The sequence below is a fragment of the Halichoerus grypus genome, chromosome 2, assembly GCF_964656455.1.
Source record: "Halichoerus grypus chromosome 2, mHalGry1.hap1.1, whole genome shotgun sequence".
Lineage (NCBI taxonomy): Eukaryota > Metazoa > Chordata > Mammalia > Carnivora > Phocidae > Halichoerus > Halichoerus grypus.
The window spans coordinates 111,623,093-111,650,736 of record NC_135713.1 but is presented as its reverse complement, the minus strand read 5'-3'; the positions used below and the strand labels follow the sequence as shown (position 1 = coordinate 111,650,736).

The 27,644-nt window shown below is 37.3% G+C and overlaps 1 protein-coding gene across 1 annotated transcript in view; it reads left to right on the top strand.

Moving 5' to 3' along the window:
- The first annotated feature begins 588 nt into the window (after positions 1-588).
- The window catches only part of DDX4 (DEAD-box helicase 4), a 71,267-nt gene continuing 44,211 nt past the window's right edge, over positions 589-27,644 (top strand). Inside the window, exons 1-4 of the mRNA XM_036065685.2 lie at positions 589-676; positions 9,536-9,596; positions 19,773-19,850; positions 23,097-23,174. Coding sequence (XP_035921578.1) covers positions 605-676; positions 9,536-9,596; positions 19,773-19,850; positions 23,097-23,174 — 289 coding nt within the window. The 5' untranslated portion in view covers positions 589-604. The remainder of the gene's footprint in view (positions 677-9,535; positions 9,597-19,772; positions 19,851-23,096; positions 23,175-27,644) is intronic.

Here is a 27,644-nt window from a genome sequence, read left to right as displayed (position 1 = left end):
CCCAGCCCCTGCAGCTTTTTCTCTGAACAAGAATGGCCCTAGTATTTTCTGTGTATGCACGCTCCTTGGAGTAACTGGTTGTCCATTGTTGGAAGGATTTGGGCCATCTAATCCATGTCTCCTACCCCGCTAAACTTAAAGGCCTTGGCCCCAGCTCCTTCTCTTCCCTTAAACTATCAAAGATAACAAACCAGACGTCTTTACAAAGATGTGCGAAGAGAGAAACTGAGTAGTTGAAAATTTTCCCTTGCCCTTAATATCCAGTAAGCTGTCTGGGGACCCTTGGAAGACGAGGGTAAATTCAATGAACAGGTTTTAGGGAAAACCCTAAGCATCAGTAAGGACATGATGATTACTAGAATGATTAAGTTGTTCAACTCATTTTTAAAGGTAAAAAAGATGGGTATAAGGTAAGAAACAAGACTTCCCTCTTTTTGGAAACAGTTTTGGGGAAGATCAGCAGCTAGTTCAGTAGTTTCAGGAGGTGTATGTGAAATTATGATAATTTATGCTTTTAGATATATGATTCTGATCTAACAGGCCAAATGTGTGTGTGTTGTTGTTGTTGTTGTTTTTTAAGGTAAAAAAAGAACTGGAAGCCACCATGGGAGATGAAGATTGGGAAGCAGAAATAATCAAACCTCATATGTCTTCCTATGTTCCTGTATTCGAGAAGGTAGTAACATTGAAAGTTTGTGGTTATTAAATGCTACAGATTTTATTGAAGTTGAAAAATCACTGTGGTGGGAATGTTATAAATTACAGCCTGTTTCAGTATGCTGTGCTTATCTCCATCCGATAGTTATTAACTATCTTAGGGACAATGAGGAAGAGGCACTCTAAGCCTCAAACAAAATAAAATAGGTAATTTGATAATTAACTAAAATAAATGTCATATTACTAACAATTTAAATGTCGGTGATTTAGGACTTACTGTGGGTGGAAGCAGGCTGGTACAAATGTGGTTGAATATGTCTGAGAGACACTTGTATTGAAAATTGAAAAATACAATTTGGTGTTGGGTGATACTTTGAATTTTGAAAATTGGTTTCATACATCTTCTTTCAAGATGAGTCTGTTAGGCTGATTGAGATGGTATCAGCACCTTGCTTTTCAAATGTACAAATCTTCAGATCTTTTTCCTTAGTGGCTTTTGGAGAGTTACATTGTAATTTACAAGAAGAGGCCTTGGAGTAGGTTTTTGGCTTTCAGTTCTGACTTGAAAATTGACTTTAAAAAATTCCATTTTAGAAGTTAATATATATATTTATTTAGAAGTTAAAATATTTTAAGGGATTGTTTTTTGCATAAGTGTAATCTACTTGAAAATGTCTCCAAAAGTTGATTTTCTTTTCTTTCTTTTAGAATTTCTAGTTTGCATTTATGCATTTTGTTGATCAATTTTGATGAACACGAACATTTATTTTGAAATAAAAATTCAAGTGATGTCTTTGTGGAAGTTATTACATCACACAAACATATAAAATGCATAATCCTATATTTGTCTTAACTGGATTTGGTCGGTATGTAAAGTTTATTTCAAAATACCAAAGATAATAATCTGAATTTATCATGTTTCCTTATTTGGAACTTACTTTAGAAATGACATCTTTTGTGTGTTACTTTTTTTATAGTCCTCTGCCCATCATAAAATTCTATTACAACATTGGGAAAAGAGGAGAAAAATCACTTAACAGTCTTATTAGCACAAACACTCTTATAAATTTTTAGTAAATTTTCTTCTTTTTTTCCCCCAGTGATATACATAATAGTATTTTTGATTCCAGCTTTTTCACTCTTCAGCGCTATTCCATATTATTACTAATTTCGTAGAAGTAATTTCTTATGGTCACATAATATTTCATGGAATGGATCTACCATAATATAATTGATTTTCTGTTGGTGGGAATTTAAGATGTTAGCTTTTCACTGTAATGTTGTCATGAATATCTACAGCTTATTTTTTGATCAAGTAATTCCATTTTTGAAAGAAAGTACTCGGTCAAAAGATATTTTATGGTTCCTTTTACCCCTGGTTCTCAGGTTTATTATATTACAAAGTTTAATTCACAGATACAGACTTTTTCACTTGAACTTTGTCACCTAATTTTTATTTCTTCTTAGTCTGAGATTTTTGTCTTCATTAAGTATTCTTCAAAACTACACTAGACTGTAGCATGTTGTGCATGTTTATTGCATAGGATGTCTGAAATTGGGGATGGTTGACTGTCAGAACTTTCAGTTTACCTTTCTTGAAATATTTTTGCTATTTAGTAACCTACCTTGTTTCTTAATATTAGGAATACTAAGTTGAATGTTAATGCTAATTTTACCTTATGATTCTTAATACATTTGTGTGGGGCCAATTTGTAATTTTTTTGCATTGTCTGCAAACTTAATTCCTGGTGCTGGTTGTGCAATTAGTTATCTGGCCTAGTTGACTTGAAGGAACATGGTGCAATCAATGGCTTTGTTGTCTGCCTTGGTTGATAAAAAAAAGTGCAGAAAGTGAGGATGAATATATGATATGTATGTGTGGGAGAGATCTGAGGTCTTTTATTCAGCCTAGTTTCACTTAAAGGTACCATTTTGATTGGCTGTTCTGAATTTCTGTTTTTTTTTTTTTTAAAGATTTTATTTATTTATTCATGAGAGACAGAGAGAGAGACAGAGGCAGAGGGAGAAGCAGGCTCCCCGCGGAGCAGGGAGCCCGATGTGGGACTTGATCCCAGGACCCTGGGATCATGACCTGAGCCGAAGGCAGACGCTTAACCGACTGTGAATTTCTATTTTAAGAGACAGCTGGGCTTTTGTTTTTTAAAATTTGTCTTGGCTCTGCAACTGTCTTGGATTGATATCAGACAATATCTGATCAACCTTTTCTGAGTACTTTTCAGGATCTTTTTTTGGAGATTTAATATTTACCCATGCTTTTATGGGTATATAATTTTGAACTAATAGGCCACTGTTCTGATGGCTGTTGGAACTTCCCAAATACAGATTTTGAAGTTGGTGTACCACCTGGGTGTGGAACAGTGAAAGATGTGAGGTTAAGAAAAATTTGATAATCTAGTAATGATGTAGTCCATACATCTCAGTTGTTAGGCAATGGCACATTGCATGTAAGCTTTTTGAGATGAGTGTTGGAGTGGATAAGTATGGTGAATAACAAGGTACTGGGTTTGCTTACTAGCTGTGTAATGAATGCTGCTTGTTAGATGACCATAGGAGTAAGTCTCCACAGTGATTGCTTCTGTCTCATCTATCTGCCTTTTTGGTGGCACATTTCAGAAGGCAAATACTCTTGGGATTAAAGCAAACCTAGCTTGAGATAATTGGTCCATCCACAATTAAAAAAATTTTTTTTAAGTAGGCTCCACGCCCAGTGTGGAGCTCAATGCGGGGCTTGAACTCACGACCCTGAGATAAGACCTGAGCTGATATCAAGAATCAGATGCTTAACTGACTGAGCCACTCAGGTGCCCCCACAATTATAATTTTATTAAGCAGTAGTAGCAAAGTTTATAATAATTGTCTAGATAAGAAAATAAAGTTTGGGGCTTCTCTCTTCACATTTGCAGTATGGTTCTGAAGTAGCAGGAAAAAATGTGGCCCTTGGACATCATTGAGTTGGCAGAACTAAGGAAGCTGAAATGCTAGAGCCTGAGGAAGATTGTGAGCAGTTTCTGCTTATAATTACCACCAAGATGTGGGAGGATATTGTGTATCTTACTAGAAAGCAGAGAAATTCTTGTTTCTTGCTAAATGCATGCAACTTGTGGAAGCCAGTCAAAATGGTTATCCAAATAAAAGTCCAGGTGGCAAGCCTGGAGGAAAGATCTGTGACTCTTCTTTAAAATCTAAATAATGGAGTTGAGAATAGAGGGATAGAAAGGAGAGGCTGAGGAGAAGGCTAAAGAAATTGCAAAGATGGCAGAAATGTCGGTGGAGCAGGTCTGGAAGATAGAGAAAACTGAATCCTTTTGAAAAAGATCAATAGCTTACAGCCAATGGATTCTAGTCGACTGATAGATTGATTGTCTCATTCCAGAGAGAAGGTGAAACTAGAGAGCCTTTTGTTTTCTGTTTTTCTCTGTCTATACTCTGTCCTCATTTGCTCTAGGTTTCTCTCATAATATGGGGTAGATGATTTCACTATGAGTTTTGATTGTTAAATGTTTTTGTTTGGGGAAATAACTTATTTGGAAAATGCTCTCACATATAGACATTAGGGCCTAGATTGTGAGCTCTTGCAGCCGTCACATTTGTTCCTGGCTTTGGTAGTTATCTCTAAATTTTGAGGTTCTATGCTCTTTCTGTGACATGCTAGCTCTCTTGAACTTTGGGTATGTGTGTGATACGTGAGACTCAGGAGTTGGGAGTTCTTCAGCTCTGGAAGTGCTGAAGTAGCTGCAGTAATTTTAGATGTTTTCATGTAGCAATTGCTGAAGAAAGGGAAAAAAGACCAGACTTCAACTGGGGTTGTGTATGGGGCTGACCTAGCTAGGACTGATCAATCAGAAGAAGGGATATAGGATAATATTGTCTGTATTTTGGGACTTTAATTTCTGTGTCAGACCAAAGAAGGAGACATGCTTTGTTTGAAATTTAAATTTTTAAAATTTTATGCAGCACACTATCTGACATAACCTCTGTGGTCTGTTTATTTGGACAACCTATCAGCTTTATTTGACATGGAACCTAGAATAGGAAATGAGATCTTGGTATTCTGTATAAATTGATAAAATACTCTGATGCATTTCAGGGGATTCTGGGTATAAGATGAAAGAGATATTTGCTAAGAACTTTAAGGGGCTGGGGAAAGAAAACATGGAACTGTCTGCATTGGATCCCACATTGGACAGGGAAGAGGCATCTTCAGGGTTCACAAACTGTTCATCTGTAAGTTCATTTGGATAGCAGACCTGACAGGTTTTTGAGATCAAAGCCTTACCACGTTAAAAATCAAACAAAACCTTACCATGTTGATGGAAGTATTCATTGGCTTAAAAACACAAAAGACCAAAAAAAAAAAAAAAAAAGTGATATTCCAGAATTGAAAATACTGAGTACATACAAGGTCAAAAGAAATGTGTTCACCAAAATGCAAATGGATTCTTTGCAGCTGCATATGAGAACCCTTATGTGTAAAACATTTTGAAAATTCTAACTTGGCTTATTTGAATCATCCAGTGAATTTTTATTGAGCCCTATTAGGTGTTGGGGATAGTGGTGAACATGATAGATAAAGTGCATAACAAGGTATTAGTTTTCCAAGGCCAGAAGTTAGAAATCTAGGTGTCACCAGGGCTATCTTCCTTCTGTAGGCTCTAGGAGGTATGCCTCCTCCAGCATTCTGGTAGCTATAGGCGTTCTCTGGCTTGTGGCTCCATCTCTACTCTGTCTTCCCATAGCTGCCTGTGTGTGTCTCTCTTAACTCTTTTTGCCTCTCATAAGGACACTTGTGGTGACATTTAGAGCCTACACAGATGATCCAGAGTAATCTCCTCATTTCAGAATCCTAAATTTAATTATATTTGCAACAACTCTTTTTCCAAATAAGGTAACATTTACAAGTTTCAGGGCTTAGTACTTAATGTCTTTGGGTGTCCATATTTCAGCTCACTATAGATAGTATGGCTAAAGTACACTGAGATAAGACAACAGTGGTAGAAAATGAACTCAGGGAAAGGGAAGAGGAGAGGGAGAGGGAGAGGAGACTGAAAGTAATTGTGGACTTAAGAGTTAATAGGACTGGCTTGACTGGATATGGGGAGTGAAAGAGAGTAATCAAGAATGATGGCTGGGGCGCCTGGGTGGCTCAGTTGTTAAGCGTCTGCCTTTGGCTCAGGTCATGATCCCAGGGTCCTGGGTTCAAGCCCCACATTGGGCTCCCCGCTCGGCGGGAAGCCTACTTCTCCCTCTCCCACTCCCCCTGCTTGTGTTCCCTCTCTCACTGTGTCTCTCTCTGTCAAATAAATAAATAAAATCTTTAAAAAAAAAAAAAAAGAATGATGGCTAAGTTTTTAAATTCTATTTATTTTAAGGAAGTATAGTTGACACACAATGTTACATTAGTTTCAGGTGTACAGTAGTGATTTAACAAGTCTGTATGTTATGGTGTGCTCATTAGTGTAGCTACCATCTGTAACCATTTAATAGCATTACAATACCATTGAGTATATTCCCTATGCTGTACCATAGGTTTTTTTAATTTAAGCAACTAGATGGATGATGGTGCCCTTTGCCGAAATGGAGGATCTGTGAAAGATGTACAAGCTTTTTCTCTTTTTTTGTGCCCCAACATTTTATTTTTATTTATTTATTTATTTGTTTATATTTTGTTCAGTTAGCCAACAGATGTACAAGCTTTGGAGGGGTCAAAACAAAGAATGTTGTGTTTGTTGTGTTCAATTTGGGTTGCCTATGAAAGCATAAGTAAAGATACCAGTCAGTAGGTTATACGAATTTGTTGCCTAGAAGAGGGATCAAGGCTATAGATACAAATTTGGTAATTATCTGCGTATTAATGGGATTTAAAGCTTTGAGATTGGGTAAAATTGCATGGTGTAAAACAGACTTAAAGGGATTTACCCTGGGTACTCCCGACTTGAGTGGCTTAAACAAAAAATGGGGTATAAGAAAGTGGAGGCAGCAACTGTTGACATTTTGCTTTAAGAGGGGCAGAGAAATGGTACAGTAGCTAAGGGGAATATGAAGTTAATTTATTTTTAAGGTAATGAAAAAGGTTAAGGTTTTTTTTATGGTGTTTTATTTCAAAATTTGCCTTGAAATTTTTAAATTCTGTGTATGTGGGATTTTAAATTCCACAGCTTGAAGATTAATACTAATAGTTTTTAAGTTCTTGAATGCTAAAGTGCCTCATTACCCTTATTAGCTTTATAACACTTAAACCAGCCCTTTTTTGGATTCTCTTCATCCAATAATACTTTGGCCACTAGAAAAGAAAAAAAAGTCTTCAGAATTTCACTTTAAAGAAGGAAAACTGGATCACTCTTCTTAATTGTTTATTTAAAAAAAATTTTAAACATGCTATGTCTTATATTCTGACTTTCTAGTTCATCACAGTCAGGTTCTTAAAAACCTAATTATCTCACAGGATATTTGTTTTAATGTCTATGGTAATCATAAATTGGAACTTTCTACTGTAGTAATTACCAAAAGCCCAAGGCATTTCAATGATGGTGTATTGCCTTTCTGTTCTGAATAACTCAGAAAATACTTGGATGACTCTTGAGCTTTATAGAAGTAGTTTTTCAGGTCATTTAGTGTTTTGTGAAAGAAATTTTAGAAAATAAGTATGACTAGTGCACTACCTCTAGCTTTTGGTTTATTTAAAGGAACTCATTTGAAGGAATGTTGTGACTATTCTAATGTTGTCATTTAATTAAGATATCATCTGTAAGTTTGAGGTCACCTGTCATTTTTAAATTATTGAATTCTGCTTTTCATGTGCAAGAATTTGGGAGTTCTGTTCTGTAAGTTTTGTCCTAAGTAGAGGAAGCTTATGTGAGGGGAAATTAAGAAGTCAGTTAATGATGATAAGGGCATCCTAGGAGTTCCAAGTGAGAAAAAAAAGTTATTCAAGTTGTCGTTAACACAGAGATACACTGAAAAATGTTGAAAGATTCCCAGATTAATTTGACATTTAGCTGTTGATTTAATAACAAAAGTTGAATTTTCTGAGCCCCACAGAAATGCAAATATGCCACTGCAAATGTAATACATACACAATAATAGCAAATACATTTTTTGGAGACTAAGGTAGGGAAAATGGGACAGCCAGTATTTGAGAGCATCAGCAACAGTCTTCAACTGTTGCTATGACAAGTTTGATTAAAATTAACTATGAATATTCTGTAACTGACATGAACCACTTCTTTGTTTTTATACTGTACTTGGAATGTATATATATATAGGTATATTGTTTTTAGTGCATCAGTGATGTTTTCTTTATTTTAGAATGAACTCCTTTTTAAAAACCATGAACACATTAATTTGTTTCCCTTTATATAAACACAATGGAAGTTTCTTTAAAAAAGATTTTATTTATTTGGGACAGAGAGTGCGTGCACGCAAGGACAAGTGTTGGGGGGGGCAGGAGAGGGAGAAGCAGACTCCCTGCCAAGTGGGGAGCCCAATGCAGGACTCGATCCCAGGACCTTGAGGCCTTGAGATGGTGACCTGAGCCAAAGGCAGACACTTAACCAACTAATAGTTGAGCTGCCCAGGTGCTCCAACACAATTGAAGTGTTTTTTTTTTTTTTAAGATTTTATTTATTTATTTGACAGAGAGTTTGCGAGAGCAGGAACACAAGCAGGGGGAGTGCGAGAGGGAGAAGCAGACTCCCCGCCGAGCAGGGAGCCCAATGTGGGACTCGATCCCAGCACCCTGGGATCATGACCTGAGTTGAAGGCAGATGCTTAACGGCTGAGCCACCCAGGCACCCCTTGTTTTTGTTTTTAAAGATTTTATTTTTATTTATTTGAGAGACAGAGACAGATAGTGACAGAGATAGCGAGAGAGAGCACAAGCAGGGAAGAGAGAGACAAGCAGGCTCCTGCTGAGCAGAGAGCCCAATGTGGGCCTCGATCCCAGGACCCTGGGATCATGACCTGAGCCGAAGGCAGACGCTTAACCGACTCAGCCACCCGTACGTCCCACAACTGAAGTGTTAACAATAAAAACCTGTAAAACTTTGCTGTAGAAAATGTTACCTCTTAATCTCCTTCTGTGTTCTACTTTATTCTGTGCAGTATTATTGAGTATACTGTGAAATACTGAACTTTAAAAAATATATTGTATATTGACAGGCATTGATTTATTCAGTGTTACTTTGGTCAGATTTTATTTATATAATAATAATACTTAATTATACTTTTCAGGTATATGGGTGGGTAGACTTTTAAGTCAGATGTCAGCAGACTCTTCCCATAAAGGGCTAGAGAGTAAATATTTTATTCTTTGCAGGCTTAATGATCTCTGTTGCAACTTGGCTATTGTGGTGGGAAAGCAGCCATAGACATACCTAGATGAACGAGGGTGGCTATGTTCCAATAAAACTTTATGAAAACTGGTGGCCCACCAGATTTGGCTCATGGCTCTAGTTTGCTCATCGCTGTTTTAAGTGATATGTTAATATGCTATGAATTTGGGGCGCCTGGGTGGCTCAGTCGTTAAGTGTCTGCCTTCTGCTCAGGTCAAGATCCCAGGGTCCTGCGCTCCCTGCTCAGCGGGGAGCCTGCTTCTCCCTCTGCCACTCCCCTTATTTGTGTTCCTTCTCTTGCTGTCTCTCTCTCAAATAAATAAATAAAATCTTTAAAAAAATGCTATGCATTCAGCGTTAAAGTGAAGAGATTTTGGAATAATTAATAAAGTAATGAGTGACCCGGAAATCTTACAGTTTGCTTTGTTTTGTTTGGAACAAAGCCCAGTTATTAAAATTTTATAGTATTTATGATGATGCATTTTTATTTTCAAAATAGAAAATGAATCTTTTCTTCCCTCTTACAGGATAGGTATTCTTCTGGAGCAAATGGAGACACTTTTAATAGGACTCCAGCTTCATCATCAGGTATGGGTTAAGGCAAAAAGATGGAACCCTTTTTAAGGTAAATGGCTTCATCTAGTGAATGAAGAGCAGATTAGTAGACATCTTATAAAGAGTGTTTGTTAAATATCTGTGAGAATTTATTGTTTGGATGTTTTAGAACATTGTTACTTGGAATGCGGTTGACAGACAAGTAGCATTGATGTCACCTGTGAATTTCCTAGAAATGCAGAGTCTAGGGGTGCCTGGGTGGCTAATTTGGTTAAACATCTGACTTTGGCTCGGGTTATGATCTCAGGATCATGGGATAGAGCACTGTGCCGGGCTTCCTGCTCAGCGGAGGGTCTGCTTCTCCTCCCTCTCCCACTGCCCCTCGGGCCCTTCCTTCCCCCGCCCCGCTTGTGCGGGCTCTCTCTCTCTCAAATGAAAAAAAAAAAAATCTTAAAAAAAAAAAAATGCAGAGTCTAATGGTCCACCCAGAACTACTGCATCACAGTCTACATTTTAACAAGATTCCCAGGCAATTCTTGTGCACGTTACTTTCATAATTACATTATCTCTGGAAGACTGAACATTGATGATTTATAAATGTTTAGTCTTTGAGCTACTTGGGATAATGAAGGGGACTAGAAGTTAGGACAGCTGGCAGCCCTAAATACTGAGAAGTTGTTTCAGAACTTTTGCCACCAAGTCTTTCTCATCTTCCCTTTCACCTTGGGTTAAGCGGATCACTCTGGAGAAAGGATGGAAGATTACAGGAGAACTAGAGCTCATAGTGAAGTACCATAGTTCTTTGTTCTTTTGCTTGGGGGTTAAATATGTGGATTTTTTTTAAGTTGTTCAAAATTTGCTTCTCCTTCCTGGATCTGGTCCAAATGTGATTATATGTGGGACATATTCTTCGGTCATTTAATGGGAATTGCTTTCATTAATCTAATTTCATTTTAAGTGGAGTTTATTTTTATTTCTTTTGATTTGTTTTGATAGGCTTCAGAGCACTAAAGAAAAATAGCTGTACTTCATTTATTAGTATCATGGACTTCTTAACTGATATTTCTCTTACTATGTATTTATTATGATGGGAATTGAACCTGATAAAATTCAGTGATGGCGTATCATTAAATTCATGAAAGTGAGAGCAGCAATCCCTAAAATGATTAAAAAAAATTAACTGAAAGAGAGTAATTTGCCTATTTCCTCTTGACTGTATGCTAATAGCAAAGAAGACAAGATGAGTTAATTCTTTATTAGAACCTTCTATTTTTGGACCATCATTTTAAGACTCTACGTTGACCTTTTTAAAAATTTTGCATGCTGCTTTCTGTAACTCCTAAAAATATTTGTACCTGTCCTCTGTTTTACTTTTCAAATTTGAATGACTAATGGGGTCTTTTCCAAAATTATTTTTAACTTTGTCCTCTGATTTACCATCTGGAGATGGCGAGGTGCTTCTCACAGATTTACTGTAGGAGGTGCTTCTCACAGATTTACTGTAGAGAATGTGTACAGGTCTTCAATAAGTAGGTGTTTAAGTCTGATAATTGGGTTCAAATTGAAGTCCAGGCTTCATACTGGTGGATGACCTTGGTGAATTTGCCTAGGTTCTCTAAACTATGTGTTTTCTAATTTTTAAAATGAGGATAATACCTTTTATGTTTATATGTGTTAAATAAGCTAGTTAATATATATAAAGGCCTAATGTAGCATTATGCCTGGTATCTGTGGTCCTCAAATGATAATTTTCTTGTACACATCTAGTAACAATTAGCTATCTTGAATTGATGGTAATAAACTACTTGGATCTTAAGTTTTTCTTTTTGGGTGTTAGCTTACTCTTCTTTTTTATGTCTGCTGTTAGTTCACATAATTTAAATTGTTTTTGGAATGGGTATAGGTGAGCACAGTTTTGAGATGGAAATCTTGCCTTCTAGACCTAGCACTTATAGGTTCTGTTATGTCGGGATTTTTACTTAATTTCGTTTTTTTCTAAAAACAAACTTGGCAACACCTACCCTGATTCCTAACAGGGTTGTTATAAGGATAAAGATCAAATGAGGTGTAAAGTCATTTTGTAAAGTGTAAAGCTGTATACCAATGTAGAATGCTTTTGTTGAAGGAGACAGTACTTTGTGTTGTTTGATTAGATCTATTGTACTTTATTTTATTTGGCCAAACAGGTCATATAACTGTTGGGGAAAGAAATTACGTATAATGAGAATTTGTTTTTCTCTCCAGACATGGTTGAAAATTTATTAAAATAGATGAAGCCATGTAGGAATATAACCATATCAGGTTTTCATTCTCAATTCCAAGTGTGGCTAAGGCTTGCATGATACAGCATCATAGGCGTTTTAGTTAAGCAGTGCTTACAGTGCTTACAAAGCTTTTATACTCTTGACCCTTTCTTTACTAATAGGCATAATACAGTATAGCTCGTACATGTTTAATTAAATTTGCTTGACTTGAGTGAGGTTTCAGAATACAAGATTCCATGCTCTTATTAGGAAATCATTTATCCTCTTGCCTCCCCCACACTTATTTCTATGGTAATTTTAATTTTTGGCCTTCCATCTTAGTATTTGGGTTTTTGTCATAGAATTTGGGAGAAGTGTGGATCTAGATACTATAGTAACCAAATGGACAAGTATCATGTGGATCTTAAGTGCAATATGGGTTAGATGAAGAGTTACTTGAAATTACAGCAGATGAAGAGAGAGAAAAAAAATCAGTAGTGGTGAAGTAATATAAATGTCAAAAGATAGAAGAAATCCTGGGAAACATATACAGGAATTTCAATTAATTGAGTAAAGGATATTTTAGTCTGTTACTTGAGGGTAAAACAATTCCTGTTGACTCTTAAGAGCTTGCAGTGTCTTACATATGTTACTTTCTTAAGTATTTGAGTACCACTGTACTGAAGTCAGCTTTATATGTTGATTCAAGATGGAAACATGACTGAACACCTTACTCCTTTTTCCATTGATATCTTTGTTCCACAGCTTGGGAACTACCAATCTTAGACCGGTGCTGTTCGTTAGAACTCTGCAGTGATGGAAATATTTTTTAATTGCACTAATATAGCCACAGGGTACACTTGAAATGTGACTGATCAGTACAACTGAGGAATTGAAGTTTTGATTTTGCTTATTTTTAATTAACTTAATTTTGAATTTAAATGGCCACATATGGCTAAGGATGGTAGTATTACACAGCATAGCTTTAAAATTTGAACCAGCTTAAGCATGGCTGTTCTCATCTTGTATATTTGGAGAGAGCCTGGCAAACATTAGAAGTTGGCGTTTAGAGAATTGCTAATTTTTCTGGCTGTCCTTGTCCTTGTAATGTCACCTTCCCTTTCCTGTTTACTGTGTGCCAAAAGCTAAGCTACTTTTTTAAAAAAAATTTTTATTAACATATAATGTATTATTTGTTTCAGGGGTATAGGTCTGTGATTCATCAGTCTTAAGACAATTCACAGCGCTTACCATAGTACATACCCTCCCCAATATCCATCACCCAGCCATCCCATCCCTCCCACCCCCCTCAACTCCAACAACCCTCAGTTTGTTTCCTGAGATTAAGAGTTTCTTATGGTTTGTCTCCCTCTCTGGTTTCGTCTTGTTTCATTTTTCCCTCCCTTCCCCTATGATCCTCTGTCTTGTTACTCAAATTCCTCATATCAGTGAGATCATATGATAATTGTCTTTCTCTGACTGACTTATTTTGCTTAGGATAACACCCTCTAGTTCTATCCATGTCATTGCAAATGGCAAGGTTTCATTTTTTGATGGCTGCATAATATTCCATTGTATACATATACCACATCTTCTTTATCCATTCATCTGTTGATGGACATCTAGGCTCTTTCCATAGTTTGGCTCTTGGGGACATTGCTGCTATAAACATTGGGGTGCAGGTGCCCCTTCAGATCACTACATTTGTATCTTTGGGGTAAATACCCAGTAGTGCAATTCCTGGGTCATAGGGTAGCTCTATTTTCAACTTTTTGAGGAACCTCCATACTGTTTTCCGGAGTGGCTGCACCAGCTTGCATTCCCACCAACAGCGTAGGAGGGTTCCCCTTTCTCTGCATCGTCTCCAACATCTGTCGTTTCCTGACCTGTTAATTTTAGCTATTCTGACTGGTGTGACGTTTTGATTTGTATTTCCCTGATGCCGAGTGATGTTGAGCACTTTTCGTGTGTCTGTTGGCCATTCGGATGTCTTCTTTGCAGAAATGTCTGTTCATGTCTTCTGCCCATTTCTTGATTGGATTATTTGTTCTTTGGGTATTGAGTTTGATAAGTTCTTTATAGATTTTGGATACAAGCCCTTTATCTGATATGTCATTTGCAAATATCTTCTCCCATTCTGTTGGTTGTCTTTTGGTTTTGTTTACTATTTCCTTTGCTGTGCAAAAGCTTTTTATCTTGATGAAGTCCCAATAGTTCATTTTTGCCCTTGCTTCCCTTGCCTTTGGAGACATGTCTCACAAGAACTTGCTGTGGCCGAGGTCGTAGAGGTTGATGCCTGTGTTCTCCTCAAGGATTTTGATGGATTCCTGTCTCACATTTAGGTCTTTCATCCATTTTGAGTCTATTTTTGTGTGTGGTGTAAGGAAATGGTCAGTTTCATTCTTCTGCATGTGGCTGTCCAATTTTCCCAACACCATTTGTTGAGGAGACTGTCTTTTTTCCATTGGACATTGTTTCCTGCTTTGTCGAAGATTAGTTGACCATAGAGTTGAGGGTCCATTTCTGGGCTCTCTCTTCTGTTCTGTTGATCTATGTGTCTGTCTTTGTGCCAGTACCGTACTGTCTTGATGATTACAGCTTTGTAATAGAGCTTGAAGCCCGGAATTGTGAAGCCACCAGCTTTGCTTTTCTTTTTCAACATTCCTCTGGCTATTCGGGGTCTTTTCTGGTTCCATACAAATTTTAGGATTATTTGTTCCTTTCTTTGAAAAAAGTAGATGGTATTTTGATAGGGATTGCATTGAATGTGTAGATTGCTCTAGGTAGCATTGACATCTTCACAATATTTGTTCTTCCAATCCATGAGCTTGGAACATTTTTCCATTTCTTTGTGTCTTCCTCAGTTTCTTTCATGAGTATTCTATAGTTTTCTGAGTACAGAATCTTTGCCTCTTTGGTTAGATTTATTCCTAGGTATCTTATGGTTTTGGGTGCAATTGTAAATGGGATCGACTCCTTAATTTCTCTTTCTTCTGTCTTGTTGTTGGTGTATAGGATTGCCACTGATTTCTGTGCATTGATTTTATATCCTGCCACTTGACTGAATTCCTGTATGAGTTCTAACAGTTTTGGGGTGGAGTCTTTTGGGTTTTCCACATAAAGTGTCATATCATCTGCAAAAAGTGAGAGTTTCACTTCTTCTTTGCCAGTTTGGATGCCTTTTATTTATTTGGGTTGTCTGATTGCTGAGGCTAAGACTTCTAATACTATGTTGAATAGCAGTGATGATAGTGGACATCCCTGCCACGTTCCTGACCTTAGGGGAAAAGATCTCAATTTTACCCCATTGAGTATGATATTCGCTGTGGGTTTCTCAGAGATGGCTTTTATGATATTGAGATATGTACCCTCTATCCCTACACTGTGAAGAGTTTTAAACAAGAAAGGATGCTGTACTTTGTCAACTGCTTTTTCTGAATGTACTGAGAGGATCATATGTTTCTTGTTCTTTTATTAATGTATTGTATCACATTGATTTGCGGATGTTGAACCAACCTTGCAGCCCAGGAATAAATCTCACTTGGTCGTGGTGTATAATCCTTTGAATGTACTGTTGGATCCTATTGACTAGTATTTTGGTGAGAATTTTTGCATCCATGTTCATCAGGGATATTGGTCTGTAGTTCTCCTTTATGATGGGGTCTTTGTCTGGTTTTGGGATCAAGGTAATGCTGGCCTCATAAAATGAGTTTGGAAGTTTTCCTTCCATTTCTGTTTTTTGGAACAGTTTCAGAAGAATAGGTATTCATTCTTCTTTAAATGTTTGGTAGAATTCCCCTGGGAAGCCATCTGGCCCTGGGCTCTTGTTTGTTGGGAGATTTTTGATTACTGCTTCAATTTCCTTACTGGTTATGGGTCTGTTCAGGTTTTCTATTTCTTCCTGGTTCAGTTTTGGTAATTTATACATCTCTAGGAATGCATCCATTTCTTCCAGATTTTCTAATTTGCGGGCATATAGTTGCTCATAATATGTTCTTATAATTGTATTTCTTTGGTGTTGGTTGTGATCTCTCCTCTTTCATTCATGATTTTATTTATTTGGGTCGTTTCTCTTTTCTTTTTGCTAAGTCTGGCCAGGGGTTTATAAATCTTATTAATGCTTTCAAAGAACCAGCTCCTAGTTTCATTGATCTGTTCTACTGTTCTTTTGGTTTCTATTTCATTGATTTCTGCTCTGGTCTTTATTATTTCTCTCTCCTGCTGGGTTTAGACTTTATTTGCTGTTCTTTCTCCTGCTCCTTTAGGTGTAGGGTTAGGTTGTGTATTTGAGACCTTATTTCTTGAGAAAGGCTTGTATTGCTATATACTTTCCTCTTAGGACTGCCTTTACTGCATCCCAAAGATTTTGAAGAGTTGTGTTTTCATTTTCATTTGTTTCCATGAATTTTTTAAGTTCTTCTTTAATTTCCTGGTTGACCCATTCATTCTTTGGTAGGATGCTCTTTAGCCTCCATGTATTTGAGTTCTTTCCAACTTTCCTCTTGTGACTGAGTTCTAGTTTCAAAGCATTGTGGTCTGAAAATATGCAGGGAATGATCCCAATCTTTTGGTACCGGTTGAGACCTGATTTGTGACCCAGGATGTGAAATATTCTGGAGAATGTTCCATGGGCACTAGAGAAGAATGTGTATTCTCTTGCTTTGGGATGGAATGTTCTGAATATATCTGTGAAGTCCATCTGGTCCAATGTGTCATTTAAAGTTTTTATTTCCTTGTTGATCTTTTGTTTAGATGATCTGTCCATTTCAGTGAGGGAGGTGTTAAAGTCCCTTACTATTACTGTATTATTGTCAATGTGTTTCTTTTATTTTGTTATTAATTGGCTTGTATAATTGGCTGCTCCCATGTTAGGGGCATAGATATTTACAATTGTTAGATCTTCTTGTGGGATAGACACTTTAAGTATGATGTAGTGTCCTTCCTCATCTTTTATTATAGTCTTTGGTTTAAAATCTAATTTGTCTGATATTTTGGTCTGTTAGAAGAAACTGTATCCCAAAATTTTAAAGAAAGGAAAACTTATATATACACAAAAAATAAGGTTAAATACCATGAAGGGATAAAATGACTGTAAAAATGAAAATTAAAGATTTTAAAAAAGGAATTGATAAGATGTTGGCTGAAAAAGGGAAGAAGAAAAATTCAACTAAAAACATAGAAATAGAAAAAAATAAAAAAAATTTTAAAAATTAACTTTGAAAGACTTAAGAATCATGGGGAAAAAGCCATGAATTATTTTTTTTAATTTTTTATTGTTATGTTAATCACCATATATTACATCATTAGTTTTTGATGTAGTGTTCCATGATTCATTGTTCGTGTATAACACCCAGTGCTCCATGTAGAACATCCCCTCTTTAATACCCATCACAAGACTAACCCATCCTCCCACCCCCCTCCCCTCTAGAACCCTCAGTTTGTTTCTCAGACTCCATAGTCTCTCATGGTTCGTCTCCCCCTCCAATTTCCCCCCCTTCATTCTTCCCCTCCTGCTATCTTTTTTTTTTTTTAAGAAATATTGTATTATTTGTTTCAGAGGTACAGATCTGTGATTCAGCAGTCTTGCACAATTCACAGCGTTCACCATAGCACATACCCTCCCCAATGTCTTTCCCCTGCCACTGCATCCCTCCCACCCCCCACCACTCCAGCAACCCTCAGTTTGTTTCCTGACATTAAGAATTCCTCATATCAGTGAGGTCATATGATACATGTCTTTCTCTGATTGACTTATTTCGCTCAGCATAATACCCTCCAGTTCCATCCACGTCGTTGCAAATGGCAAGATCTCATTCCTTTTGATGGCTGCATAATATTCCATTGTATATATATACCACCTCTTCTTTATCCATTCATCTGTCAGTGGCCATCTTGGCTCTTTCCACAGTTTGGCTATTGTGGACATTGCTGCTATAAACATCGGGGTGCATGTGCCTCTTTGGATCCCTACATTTGTATCTTTGGGGTAAATACCCAGTAGTGCAATTGCTGGATCGTATGGTAGCTCTATTTTCAACTTTTTGAGGAACCTTCATACTGTTTTCCAGAGTGAAAGCCATGAATTCTATGTGCTGTATTCCCCTAGCTCTGGGGTTTTGCTGTTCTCATTGATCGGTGAACTTGGTCTTGACTGGCTGTTCTTGCTGATCTTCGGGGGGGGGGGCTGTTGCAGAGATTCTCAAATGTCTTTGTCGGAGGCAGAATTGCCCCACCCTTGTCAGGGGCCAGGCTAAGTAATCTGCTCGGGTGGGTTTGCTCCTGGTAGCTTTTGTTCCCTGAAAGCTTTCCCTACAGATTTGGTGGTCAAGAATGAAAATGCCCGGGAGGAGCCGAGACCTTGGGGCCCCACTCCTCAGTGAGCCCCCAGAGAAAAGGAGTCAATCACTCTCGTCTCCCCCGTCTCCGTCGCACTCCGTGCTCACCCGGCCTGTGACCGAGCGTTTCTGTCTCTGGCACATGACCCCGTGTGGAGTCTCCAAACCCAGAAGATCCCTGCAGTGCGTTCCTGCGCTGCTCCTCCCTGGGGAGGAAGGGGGGGTCTCCCCGGATCTGCCGCTTGTTGGGTCCCTGCTGGAAGAGCAGTGGCCTGACTGCTGCGGATCACGGTTTATGGCACCTCGAGCTGAGTGCCCACTCCTCGGCTCCGTCTCTGCAGCCGGCTTCCTCGCTCCAATACCTGGGAGCTCTGCTGCACTCAGGCACCCCTGGTCTTTCTGTGACCGCGAGGGTCCTGAGACCACACTGTCCCAGCAAGGGTTCCACCCCCTGCTTAGCCACTGGAGCGACATCCCTCAGCGGAGCAGACTTCTAAAAGTTCCAATTTTGAGCTCCACTGCTCTATCACTTGCCAGAAGCGGCCGTCAGCGGCCCCCTCCCCCGCCGTCTATCCTCCAGAATATCGCCTCCGATTCACTTCTTTGCACGTCCTACCTTCCAGAAAGTGTTCACTTTTCTGTTCAGAGAGTTGTTGCTATTCTTTTCTTTGATCTCCTGTTGAGTTCGTAGGTGTTCAGAATGGTTTGATCCCCATCCAGCTGAATTCCTGGGACTAGACGAAATCCAGGTCTCCTACTCCTCCCCCTCCTAATTATAAGTTTTTAAGTCATAAATCATGTTGAGTTACTTCATGTACTTTTATCTATGGAGATAGTTTTTTTCTTTTTAATATGTTAATATTGTTAATTACCTTTTTAAGATGTTGTGATGTTAAAATACTCTTGCATACTGGAATAAACCCCAGTTGGTCATAATGTTTTATCTATTCAGTTTCCTATTGGATTTGTTTTCCTAATAATTGTTATGGAGATTTTACATCTCCTTGTGAGTAAGAGAGATTTTCTTCTGTCCTTGACATGTCAAAGTTAGGTTGACTTGGTGGAATGAGTTGGGGAATAATTCCTCTTTCTCTTTCCTGGGAGGGTTATATGTCACTGGAATGATTTGTTCTTTGAGAGTTTGGTAGAGCTCACCTATAAAACTATATCTAGGCATGATACAGAGATTTAAGTACTGATTTAGTTTCTCTGTGACAATTTGGTTTGTTTATCCAGAGGAGAAATTAATATACTTTCAAAAAGTATATTCTCTTAAAGCTAGGATCAAGATATAGTTTGTGGCTTTACTATAGTATATGATTTGTGCTTGTTTCCCTATGTCCTTGGTGGTTTTTGGTATTAGCAAACTTAAACTGTTTTCCAGTCAATCATATGATTGAAAAAAGCTATCTCCTTCCTTTGATTTCCATTTTGTTTAACTGAGTAAGATTTAGTCACCATTTATTTTTCTTTTGGAGAACTACCTTAGGTAGGCTACTAGGCTGTTTGTCTTTCTTATTGACTTATAGAATTCTTCCTTTGTCGTGTGGGGTGGCCCATTGAAAAGGTTTAAAGTTTGAGTACCATCACGATACTTACTTTGACTTGCTTCAAATTGTTACTTGATTTAGAAATGGATGATGGACCTTCTCGAAGAGATCATTTCATGAGAAGTGGATTTGCCTCTGGAAGGAGTATGGGAAACAGAGGTAAGTATCTTTGTCTTTCCTTAATCTTATCAACTTGAATGGTGGAAAGAATAGAGACTATTATGACTGTTTAGTGCAAAGCTAAATCTGTTATAAATCACCGCACAGTAGATTTTGGAATAACGAGTGTATAATTTTTTCAATTAACAGTTTTCTTTTTGCTTTTTCCTTTTCTGGGATAGTAGGAAATAGTTAAATTGATAAAATAGATGGGTTTAATAGATTGGTTAAAGATAGTTGCTTTACAGAGGTACTTCTTAATGTGTTTATGATTATTGATATCCAACAATTGGCATAGGAGGAATGTTTGTAAAAGCTTCAGAGATCTGGTGAGAAGAATCTTTTTTAAGCTTTTATTTCTCAAGAAAAGGCAATATGGAAGCATTTCTGTTAGCTTATTAGTATTAGGAGGTTATTTCCCAAGCTTGGAACTTTTTATTTTTAGAACAACCAGTATTTGATTTGGCAGATAATGATATAGCAAAATACCTTCCTATAGTCCATTTTTAAATTTGATAATAAAATGCTGATAGTATTCTTTATATTTTAATATAGTGCCGTAAAATATTAGAACCTCCAATTTATTTAAAAATCCATATGACCACTTATTTCTTTTATAATGCATAAGTTAGGGCTAATTGGTAGTTTTAAATACATGTAACACTTATTCTTGAATTCATAAGATGTTAATTGAAAAACTTTATTTCTAGGTATTTTTATTCATTGGAGATGCTAAAGGTTGATGTGTGGTATTTCTTTCGATACTTGGAAAACAGAATTTCTTGTTTAGATTCAGTTAACACAGATGTGGATCTATAGATATATGTATTTTTCAAGATTTTATTTATTTGAGAGAGGGAGAGAGAGCCATCGGGTGCACATGTGCCGGGGGAGGGGCAGAGAGGAGAAGCAGACTCCCTGCTGAGCAGGGAGCCCCATGTGGTGCTCCATCTCAAAACCCTGAGATCATGACCTGAGCTGAAATCAAGAGTCAGATGCTTAAGCTAGTGAGCCACCCAGGTGCCCTGAGAAATGTTTTAAATTAATTAGCTATTTTTAAATTTTCAAATTCAGAAAGTATATTCATATATCTTGTTTAAGTTTTACATTAATTGAAGATGCTTTTTTTTCTTCTTTAAAGATTTTATTTATTTATTTGACAGAGAGAGACAGCAAGAGAGGGAACACAAGCAGGGGGAGTGGGAGAGGGAGAAGCAGGCTTCCTGCGGAGCAGGGAGCCCGATGTGGGGCTCAATCCCAGGACCCTGGGATCATGACCTGAGCCAAAAGCAGACGCTTAAGGACTGAGCCACCCAGGCGCCCCTTTTCTCATCTTTTTTAAAAAAAATTGAAGTGTGGTTGACACAATGTTATATTAGTTTCAGGTATACAGCATAGCTGTTGCACAACTCTATAGGTTATGCTATGCTCACCACAAGTGTAGCTACCATCTGTCACCATACAACATTATTAACAATACTAATGACTATATTTTCTTTGATGTATTTTTTATCTGTGTGACTTATTCATTCTGTAACTGGAAGCCTGTATCTCTGAATAAAGGGTTTTTACATGAGAAAACCATCACTGAGACAGATTTTACTACACACTGTTAAGTCCATATGTTTAGGTTGAAAAACACATTAAACTTCTGATCAAAACTCTTGGTTGAATGTTAATACTTTAAAAAGTTACCATTACTACATATAATCTTGGAAATTCATAGACCCATGAATGTAACTTCTTTCCCTTATTGTTAATGTAATATTTTAGTTTCAGTCTCTATGATAACTTTTTCTCAGAGCTTTTGTAGCTAGTAATTTGTTTTTGAAATTGGCTATTAATTGCTTATAATATAGAATTGATCACTTTTCATGTTCTCTAAAGTATGACCTAAATAGTTTTAACTTCTTGAATCACACCCATCTTTAGAATTTGATGAAAATATGGATAATTGCTCATGCGTAATTTTGCACATGGCTTTAGGAGTTTTGCAGATCCTTTAACTGCCCTGTATTAGGATATTATACAGTTAGATAAGACACAATTTATGAAGACCATAAGATAATGCTTTAATTTTTCTAGTGATAGTTTGAAGTGGCAGTTTATGTCATTTTGGATGTCTTCTGTTCCAGTTTTTTGTTTTAAATAGCCATGCTTCTTGCCGTAGCAACTCTGCTCTCAAAATTCTTAACTGGTGGTAGAGAAACACATGGAAAGAAATAAAGAGAGTGGGAATGTGGAGGAAGGATTGATTATGACTTGAGGTCTGAAAGAAGACTTCATAGAGGAGGTAGCCTTTGAACTGGGGTTTTGAAGAGTGAAAAGAATTTTGATAGGAAAAATAGGAAAGTAGGGAATGCCATGCTTAAGAAACGGTGTATAGGAATTTTCGAAAATATTTGAAGTTCACAATGTGGAGTAGGGAAGTTGTTTGGTGTGAATTAAAATGTTAGGTGCTCACCGTTGTGTAGTGGGAGATAAAGCTCACAAGGATAACGTGAAGAAAGACCCTGGAGGGGTGGAGATGTGACTAAGGGAGTGGTAGTTGCAGCTTTTATTTATTATGTAGTTCCTTCCTAACTTGAGTTTTAAAAGTGGAAAGATTGAGAGCAGTTTAAATGCTAATAAAATGAATAAGTAATAAATAATTAAAAACAAGACAAGCGTATAAAATTTTCAATAGCAGGACTTTCATACAGGGGCATAAGTAGCTGGCTCTAATCAGGGTGAGGTTTTAATATACAGAAAATCACAGAGTTGTATTTCCTGATAAAAGGTCACTAGTAAAATAAAAACTAGTAGAAAGCTGTATTTCATCAGTAGTATGTTTATGTTTTTATGTTGGTTTTATACTTCAGGAGTTTTTAAATAGAAGTTGCAGGATATTTTATCTTTATAAGTTCCTGTACTTCTTTCTCCCCCATCCTTGGAAGTCCCTTTATGTTGGAGATTCATTCATTCATTTAAAATTTTTATTTTTAAGTAATCTCTACACCTAGCATGGGGCTTGAATTTACCACCCTGAGATCAAGAGTTGCATGCTTTACCAGCTGAGCCAGCCAGGTGTCCTCCCCTACACTTTTTAAAAGATTTTATTTTTTTAAAAAATTTTTTATTGTTATGTTAATCACCATAAAAGATTTTATTTTTAAGTGATCCCAGAGATTGGTTTAATTCCTAGTTTTTGATGACACAGTTAATTTTATGTTTTCAAGAGTTTTAACTCTATCTGAACATTTTCAGATGCTGGCGAATCTAATAAAAGAGAGAATACATCCACAATGGGTGGTTTTGGAGTTGGAAAGAGTTTTGGAAACAGAGGTAAACTGCTTATGATATCTTATAATCACAATTTGAGTGAACCCTAGGTTTTTTCCTTTACTCAAGACTCCCTTCCTCTGTGCCCTGCAATAAGAGATCCATCTTATATACTTCCAAAGGTAAATTTCAATCTCCATCTAGTTGAGCAAAGAACCAGTAGAAGCTTTGAAGTTCTTTTTTTCCTTAAAAACTTTAAAACTGTATATCAGAACTGGACCAGAATTTAAGATCAAGACCAGTAATGTGTAGGTTGAAGACTTCCGAAGCATTTTGGAAACCTAGCAGTCAAGGAGGGTAGAATGGAGGGAAGGGGCAGTTGTGGAGGGCAGTAGATAGAATATAATCCTTTTCTGAACCAACTTGAAGGATTGCAAATTCTGAAATGGAACTAAATAACTCAAAACGTAGGTTTTGTGGTAATGCACTCTTCCTGTACAGATTGTGTTTATTTTGAAATGATGTATCTTTTCAAGGAAAAACTTTTTTGTCATCTAATCATATATTGAGGCTTTAGGGTACTTTTGTATCATAATTGTGTATTAAATTTCTCTGCTAAAAAGGGATGTTAAAATTTTTGAACCTGAGATATTAAGTGACTTTATGTATACATTCTGCATATAAATTTAACATCTGTCAGACAGTAATTGATTAGTCTCTGTATTGCAGAAGCCATGACTTAATATATTTAGTATTTTGTAGTTTAGGTTAAATACTGCTTTACAGCCATCTTATAGTGACCTTTAACTTAATTTAATTTAATTGTTTTTATTTTTTTTAAGATTTCATTTATTTGTCAGAGAGAGAGAAAAGAGAGAGCACAGCAGGGGGAGCAGCAGGCAGAGGGAGAAGCAGGCTCCCTGCTGAGCAAGGAGTCCCATGTGGGACTTGATCCCAGGACCCTGGGATCATGACCTGAGCCGAAGGCAGACGCTTAACTGACTGAGCCACCCAGGCACCCCAAAACAGGCCATTTATTTATTTATTTATTTATTTATTTATATTTTTTAAATTTAATTTAATTTTATAATATTATGTTAGTCACCATACAATACATCATTAGTTTTTGATGTAGTGATCCATGATTCATTGTTTTCATATAACACCCAGTGCTCCATGCAGTACGTGCCCTCCTTAATACCCATCACTGGGCTACCCCATCCGCCCACCCCTCTCCCCTCCCCTCTAAAACCCTCAGTTTGTTTCTCAGAGTCCATAGTCTCTCGTGGTTCGTCTCTCCCTCTGATTTCCCCCCCTTCATTTTTCCCTTCCTTCTCGTAATGTCCTTCATGCTATTCCTTATGTTCCACAGATAAGTGAAACCATATGATAATTGACTTTCTCTGCTTGACTTATTTCACTTAGCATAATCTCCTTCAGTCCCATCCATGTTGATGTAAAAGTTGGATATTCATCCTTTCTGATGGCTGAGTAATATTTTATTGTATATATGGACCACATCTTCTTTATCCATTCGTCTGTTGAAAGGCACCTTGGCTCTTTCCACAGTTTGGCTATTGCGGACATTGCTGCTATGAACATTGGGGTGCATATGGCCCTTTTCACTACATCTCTGTCTTTGGGGTAAATACCCAGTAGTGCAATTGCTGGGTCATAGGGTAGCTCTATTTTTAATTTTTTGAGGCACCTCCACACTGTTTTCTAAAGTGGCTGTACCAACTTGCATTCCCACCAATGGTGTAAGAGGGTTCCCCTTTCTCCACAGCCTCTCCAACATCTGTTGTTTCTTTCCCTGTCCATTTTTGCCATTCTAACTGGTGTAAGGTGGTATCTCAATGTGGTTTTGATTTGAATTTCCCTGATGGCTAATGATGACGAACATTTTTTCATGTGTCTGTTAGCCATTTGTATGTCTTCTTTGGAGAAGTGTCTGGTTCATGTCTTCTGCCCATTTTTTGACTTGATTATTTGCTTTTTGGGTGTTGTGTTTGAGAAGTTCTTTATAGATCTTGGATACCAGTCCTTTATCTGTAATGTCATTTGCAAATATCTTCTCCCATTTTGTGGGTTGCCTCTTTGTTTTGTTGACTGTTTCCTTTGCTGTGCAGAAGCTTTTCATCTTGATGAAGTCCCAAAAGTTCATATTTACTTTTGTTTCACTAGCCTTTGGAGATGTATCTTGAAAGAAGTTACTGTGGCTGATGTCAAAGAGGTTACTGCCTATGTTCTCCTCTAGGATTTTGATGGATTCCTGTCTCACATTGAGGTCTTTCATCCATTTTGAATTTATCTTTGTGTATGGTGTTAGAGAATGGTCGAGTTTCCCAGCCCCATTTATTGAAGAGACTGTCTTTTTTTCCATTGCATATTTTTTCCTGCTTTGTCAAAGATTATTTGACCATAGAGTTGAGGGTCCATATCTGGGTTCTCTATTCTGTTCCATTGGTCTATATGTCTGTTTTTGTGCCAGTACCATGCTGTCTTGGTGATCACTGCTTTGTAATATAGCTTGAAATCAGGCAACGTGATGCCCCCAGCTTTGTTTTTCTTTTTTAACATTTCCTTGGTGATTCGGGGTCTTTGATTCCATACAAATTTTAGGATTGTTTGTTCCAGCACTTTGAAAAATGCCATTGGAATTTTGATCGGGATGGTGTTGAAGGTGTAGATTGCTCTGGGTAGTATAGACATTTTAATAATGTTTATTCTTCCAATCCATGAGCATAGAATGTTTTTCCATCTTTTTGTGTCTTCTTCAGTTTCTTTCATGAATGTTCGGTAGTTCCTAGAGTATAGATCCTTTCCCTCTTTGGTTAGGTTTATTCCGAGGTATCTTATGGTTTTTGGTGCTATTTTAAATGGAATCGTTTCTCTAATTTCTCTTTCTACAGTTGCATTGTTAGTGTATAAGAAAGCAACTGATATCTGTGCATTGATTTTATATCCTGCCACATTACTGAATTGCTGTATGAGTTCTAGTAATTTGGGGGTGGAGTCTTTTGGGTTTTCCACATGAAGTATCATGTCATCTGCGAAGAGAGTTTGACTTCTTTTCCAATTTGAATACATTTTATTTCTTTTTGTTGTCTGATTGCTGTTGCTAGGACTTCTAGTACTATGTTGAACAATAGTGGTGAGAGTGGGCACCCTTGACGTGTTCCTGATCTTAAGGGAAAGGCTCTCAGCTTTTCCCCATTAAGGATGATATTCACTGTGGGTTTTTCATAGATGGATTTTATGAGCTTGAGGAATGTTCCCTCTATCCCTATACTCTGAAGAGTTTTAATCAGGAAAGGATGCGGTATTTTGTCAAATGCTTTTTCTGCATCAACTGAGAGGGCCAAATGGTTCTTCTCCCTCCTCTTATTAATGTGTTCTATCACATTGATTGATTTGCGAATGTTGAACCACCCTTGCATCCTGGGGATAAATCCCACTTGGTCATGGTGGATGATCCTTTTAATGTATTGTTGGATCCTATTACCTAGGATTTTGTTGAGAATTTTGGAATCCATATTCATCAGGGATATCAGTCTGAAATTCTCCTTTTTGATGGTGTCTTTGCCTGGTTTTGGGATTAAGGTAATGCTGGCCTCATAGAATGAGTCTGGAAGCTTTCCTTCTGTTTCTGTTTTTTGAAACAGCTTCAGGAGGATAGGTATTATTTCTATTTGAATGTTTGGTGAAATTCCCCAGAGACTCCATCAGGTCCTGGACTCTTGTTTTTTTGGGAGGTTTTTGATCACTGCTTCAATCTCGTTACTGGTTATTGGCCTATTTAGGTTGTCAATTTCTTCCTGTTTCAGTCTTGGGAGTTTATAGGTTTCTGGAAGACATCCATTTCTTCCAGGTTGCTCAATTTATTGGCATATAGTTGTTCATAATCATTTCTAATAAGTGTTTCAATTTCCTTGGTGTTAGTCGTGCTCTCTCCCCTTTCATTCATAATTTTATTAATTTGGGTCCTTTCTCTTTTCTTTTGGATAAGTCTGGCCAGTGGTTTATTGATCTTATTAATTCTTTCAGAGAACCAGCTTCTAGTTTCATTGATCTGATCCACTGTGTTTCTTGTTTCTAATTTATTGATATCTGCTCTAATCTTAATTATTTCTCTTCTAATGTGTGGCTTAGGCATTGTTTGTTGCTTTTTCTGTAGTTCTTTAAGGTGTAGAGTTAGTTGGTGAATTCGGGATTTTTCTCTTTTTTTGAGTGAGGCTTGGATGGCTTTGTATTTCCCCCTTAGGACTGCCTTTGCAGCATCCCATAGGTTTTGAACCAATGTGTTTTCATTCTCATTGGTTTCCATGAATTGTTTAAGTTCTTCTTTGATTTCCTGGTTGACCCAAACATTCCTGAGCAGAGTGGTCTTTAGCTTCCAAGTGTTTGAATTTCTGCCAAATTTTTTCTTGTGATTGAGTTCCAGTTTTAAAGCATTATGGTCTGAGAATATGCAGGGAATAATCTCAGTCTTTTAGTATCGTTTGAGACCTGATTTGTGACCCAGTATATGGT